The 5,423-nt window shown below is 44.0% G+C and overlaps 1 protein-coding gene across 2 annotated transcripts; it reads left to right on the top strand.

Moving 5' to 3' along the window:
- Nucleotides 1-4,693, top strand: LOC109892711 (serpin H1-like). 2 transcript variants are annotated; one of them, XM_020485439.2, is made up of 6 exons: nt 7-162; nt 1,569-1,683; nt 2,004-2,624; nt 2,744-2,842; nt 2,977-3,209; nt 3,458-4,693. In XM_020485439.2, exons 2-6 carry the CDS (start codon nt 1,638-1,640, stop codon nt 3,758-3,760), a joined length of 1,302 nt encoding a protein of 433 aa, XP_020341028.1. In that variant the 5' UTR covers nt 7-162; nt 1,569-1,637; the 3' UTR covers nt 3,761-4,693. The 2 variants fall into 2 exon arrangements, with proteins under 2 accessions (XP_020341029.1, XP_020341028.1); XM_020485440.2 differs by lacking the exon at nt 1,569-1,683 and having other exon boundaries at nt 1-162.
- Nucleotides 4,694-5,423: the final 730 nt, after the last annotated feature.

The raw sequence follows: 5,423 nt of genomic DNA, 5'->3' as shown, positions 1-5,423 counted from the left end.
GGGAGTGCCCAGTGCAGCTCACTGTGCATTGAAAATCACTGTACGTCATTAACATTTTCCATTCCCCAACTTCCAGAATATTTCCCCCATGTTTTGTAGACCAGCTGAAGGATCGTGTGGAAGCTGAGAGAGAAATTAGAGGAAAACTGCTGGAAGAGCCTGGTAAGTTAAAAGGGGGGGGGGGGGGGCTGGACTTGTGTTAACTGCAGGAAGACTTCTGACCAGGAATGTGAAAGTCCCTCCATTTCGGGCTTATAAAATTATTTTTGCTAATTTTGTTCTGTATTACAATACAGCTTCATGTGATTGAGCATCTGCAGGCCAGTTGAAAGGAAAAAGTTGTCAGGCTAAAACATACTTCTTCCTCCCAACTTCACTGTTCACACTTAATGAATGGGTCACATGACAGTGAAAATGCTATGATGATCAAATAAAGTGATGGTCAATTAACAGTGGCAATGCTGCTTTGAATTGTGCCATGTCTGAGGAAACCTATCTTATTAGTAGCGGTCCCACCCAGCAACAGACTCTTGTGCTCTGATCTGAGTCTGAGTTGCCTCTGCCAGGGGGCATCTCACTTTACTTGGTCAATTGAAGACATGCTGTGTGGTGGTAGAGAGTGTAGAGAAAGTATCAGATAGATTATCAGAAGAAATGAGCTGTGTAATTTCTAAACATATGTTCAGACAGATATTAATGACGATGCACGGAACTGTAAACCGGCATATTCCTCCTCCTCTAAACTTTCTCTCACACTGGTTTCTGTCCAATAAGATGAGACCGTCATTGCCGGTATTTGTACGTGCCAGGATGTTTCTTTGTTATGACTTATAAGGGCATTGAATTACGCCCGATGTCCACCAGATGCATATGCATTTTGTTTTGCCGGATGTCTGGCCCACATTTTCCGTACTTGACACACATGTGTTTCGCTTTTCAACTAGCTAAAACCTAGCTAGTTGGAGTCAGTGTGTTTACCTCCATTTGTACCACCGCATGGTAAAGCAAAGCACGAGTTGAAAATATTGAAAACATGCAGTACACAGACAGTTGTGGACTGCTCCATTCACAATGAAGAGTTTGATGCATCTGGTGGACATGAGGCGTTAGCTTGTGCTGTGATTTGTAATTATGCATGCAGAATCAAAATAATAGGTAGTGCAAATTTAGAATGTACTGAAATAATTTGTAGTTCCAACAAAACTTCTAAGGGCGTCATTGTTACATTAGAGATCAAACTTTCTGTTTAATACTGAAAAATGTGAAGCCTCACGCCTGCTTAAGGTCACTCATTCCAGGCCTCAGAGGATGCATAGCATCCTTTTGTTTAGACTTCATGGCTTAGCCTGATCATGTTGCTACTTGTCTGCTACCGAAATCCTCCTGCAGGGCAACACAGCAGAGAGAGATAAAAAAAAAGTGTTTGGTCCCCCAAATGAAGCGAGAGCTTGATTTAAATGTCCATTGTTCTTAAGAGAACTTGTATTCTTTATTCAGTAGCTAATGGCCCTCATTAGTTGCTGTAGAATTATTCCACTTAGAATGTTGACCACTGTTTCATCTTCTAGGCGTTTTACAGCTGCAGTGTCAACGTGGCTCTTGAGTCTTGCCTTGAATGTCTACTTGGAGACTCTCCAATGGCACGGTCAACCCTGCTCTCAGATTCTCTACCAATGAATTCAGGTCTATAATTACATTACAGACTGCATAATGAAAGCTTAGTATACCACACAGCATGTCCATTCTGCATCATCCAGGTTGAATAAAAGAGAATGTGGTATTCCTCTTGAATCTCAGCGAAGTGTTTGAGAAGTGCATTATCTCCTTAACTTATGAAGTCCCACAAGAGGTTTTCTGCATTCAAAATAAAGGACAAATGTAATTTAATTTGCCTCTAACACATGGGATTTGAGACTCTGTTGCTCTGTAATCGCTATGATGCTCCATAAGAAAGTCCACTGTATACATCTAACACATACACCTTTTCCATGTCCCCTCTCAAGTCTCTACAGATATGGTTGACACCATGTGGGTGACTAACCTGGTAGCCATGGCCCTATTGGCCACTGCAGCCTCCGCTGCCACCGCCGCCTCAGCAGACAAGGTCTTGAGCAACCACGCCACCCTGCTGGCTGACAACAGCGCCAGCCTGGCCTTCAGCCTCTACCAGAACATAGCCAAGGAAAAGGACCTGGAGAACATCCTCATCTCCCCGGTGGTGGTGGCCTCTTCCCTGGGCCTGGTGGCACTCGGGGGCAAGGCCTCCACTGCCTCCCAGGTCAAGACCGTGCTGAGCGCTAACAAAGTGAAGGACGAGCAGCTGCATGCTGGCCTGGCCGAGCTCCTGGAGGAGGTCAGCGACCCCAAGGCCCGTAACGTCACCTGGAAGATCAGCAACCGCCTATACAGCCCCAGCTCGGTCAACTTTGCAGATGCCTTTGTTAAGAACAGCAAGAAGCACTACAAATATGAACACACAAAGATAAACTTCAAGAACAAGAAGAGCGCTGTGAAGTCCATCAACGATTGGGCGGCCAAATCCACCGATGGCAAGCTGCCCGAGGTAACCAAGGATGTGGAGAAGACCGATGGGGCCATGATCATCAACGCCATGTTCTTTAAACGTGAGTTCTCTCTTACAAAGGACCAGAATGTTGTAGATGCACTCTTCTCTCTTTCGCTTCGTTTTTTTACTCATTCACATATTTACAGTATAATTGTATTTTACTTTATATCTGAACAGCCCACTGGGATGAACAGTTTCACCATAAGATGGTAGACAACCGTGGCTTCCTGGTGTCTCACACTCACACTGTTGGTGTACCCATGATGCACCGCACAGGTCAGCCCTCATTATAATATCATAAAGTACCTTTGAACTGAACTGGGGTGTTCTCATTTCAAAGTGAAGGAAGATGTAAAGAAATGCCCTAGAAATGTCTCTTGAGTCTGTATCCATATTGACTGTACCTGCAGGTATCTATGGCTTCCACGAAGACACAGTGAATAAGCTGTTCATCCTGAGCATGCCCCTGGCCCATAAGAAGTCCAGCCTGGTGTTCTTCATGCCCTACCACGTGGAGCCCCTGGAGAGGCTGGAGAAGCTGCTGACCCGCAAGCAGCTGGAAGACTGGATGGGCAAGCTAAAGGAGACGGCTGTTGCTGTGTCTTTGCCCAAAGTCTGCATGGAAGTCAGCCACAACATCCAGGTACTGGAAATACCTAGAGATGACACAGGTCATTGTTTAAAACAACATTTAGTAATAATTTTGTTAACTGTTTATAAGATACACGTTCGAATAACAATCATCTTGTTAACTGTTTATGAGATCCAGGTTTGAATAACATGTTAGGATACAGCACACATCACTGATGCTCTTAGGTGGCTGAGAGTTCCTTCATGCTTCAAACTCCTTTACAATAAAGATCTCTATCTCTCTCTCTCTCTCTCTCTCAGAAACACCTTGGGGAGCTGGGTCTGACTGAGGCTGTGGATAAGACCAAGGCAGACCTGTCCAACATCTCTGGGAAGAAGGACCTGTATCTGTCCAATGTATTCCATGCCTCTGCCATGGAGTGGGACACCGATGGGAACCCCATAGACATAAGCATCTTCGGCACAGACAAGCTGAAGAACCCCAAGCTGTTCTACGCTGACCATCCCTTCATCTTCCTGGTGAAGGACACCAAGACCAACTCCATCCTCTTCATCGGCAGACTGGTGCGACCTAAGGGCAAGAAGATGAGAGATGAATTATAACACTTTGGAGTCTTATGTGAAGTGTTTTTGTATGTGTGCGTGTTATGGTGTTTGTGTTTGTATTTTTCTATGCAAAGAGAGGAAAGGGAGAAAATGAATTGTATGTTTAATACCTCAAGAGTACATTCCCATTTGATCATCAATGTGCCAACATTTGTTCCTGTTGTTCACTATGCATGATTCAGAATTATATTTTTGTGCTGTAAGAAACAAAGCATTGTGTACTCTAACTTCACCTGGACATGGTATTATCATCAAGCCTGGTTTCAAAACTGAATATCGCCCCATTTCACAAAAGAGAGTGATATTGGGTTTGGTCACCCTTATGTTTGAGTATTTAAATTAAGATGAGATCACAGAATGGATACTTACATTAACTATTGCTTAAATGTAAAATAAGCATTCCTCTGTTTTCCTCTCCTGTCTCCAGTTGGGATCCCAACTGATTGCACACTCTTTCACTTCACTTTGGATTATAGGCAATTTTTCTGTTGTAGTTGTTTATTTGAATTTCACTGAATCAAGATCAACTAATTTAACCTTTATTTTACTAGGCAAGCCAGTCAAGAAAAAAATGTTATTTTACAATGACAGCCTACCCTGGCCAAACCTAACCCGGACAACACTGGGCCAATTGTGCACCTCCCTATGGGACTCCCACACATGGCCGGTTGTGACACAGCTCAGGATCAAACCAGGGTCTGTAGTGACAACTTTAGCACTGAAATGCTGTGCCTTAGACCACTGCCCCACTTGGGAGCCCACTCATCCATTTGATAGTCATTCAAAGGTGCTGAGCAAATTGCTACTTTTTTTTTTTTGTTGCTAGGATTACTGTGTACCTTTCACTAAATATCTAATTGTGAGTTTGTGAAATTTGTGTGGGCTCTTCCAATATCTTTAATGTTTAAAGTAAAAACAAATTTTTCACAAGCTTTTTCACAGGTTTACAACCTGGTGCTAGCCTTTTGTTCACTCCCCCAAAGAACATTCATCTATGACCCAAGGGTCACGCCTCTGTCTGCTACTCTGCTTGGCTTTTTACTGATCCACACTGAAGGCACTGCACAGCACTCTATAGGTAACTTACTAGTGAAAGAAAAAAAGTATCAGGGATCAAGGTAAGACCCAGATGCAGACTGTCGAAGTAACAATGTTTATTGTAGCAACAGGGGCAGGCGGACTCAGAGTCAGGGACAGGCAGAGTTCAGTAATCCAGAGGTGGAGAAAAGGTACAGGATGGCAGGCAGGCTCAGGGTCGGGCAGAGAGGTCAGGTGGGCGGGTACAGGGTCAGGACAGGCAAAGGTCGAAAATCAGGAGGACGATTAAAGAGAGGCTGGGAAACGATAGGAGCTGACAGGAAAAATGCTGGTACGCTTGAATGAACAAGACGAACTGGCAACAAACAGAATGAGAAAACAGGTATAAAGACATAGGGAATAATAGGGAAGATGGGCGACACCTGGAGGGGAGTGGGGACAAGCACAAGGACAGGTGAAACAGATCAGGGCGTGACAGAAAGGCCATGTCTGTGGAAGGCTTTTGACTAATCAGTCTTGTCTCCAAGACTATCACGTTTTGCCACAAAAAAAATTTTTTTGGGGAACAATGGAATGGTATGAGATATTTACAAGTTTCCTCTTTTTCCCATAAAATGGTAAT

The sequence above is a fragment of the Oncorhynchus kisutch genome, linkage group LG6 (assembly GCF_002021735.2).
Source record: "Oncorhynchus kisutch isolate 150728-3 linkage group LG6, Okis_V2, whole genome shotgun sequence".
NCBI classification, from domain to species: domain Eukaryota; kingdom Metazoa; phylum Chordata; class Actinopteri; order Salmoniformes; family Salmonidae; genus Oncorhynchus; species Oncorhynchus kisutch.
The sequence above is the reverse complement of the archived record's forward strand: the minus strand, read 5'-3'. Positions and strand labels throughout refer to the sequence as shown.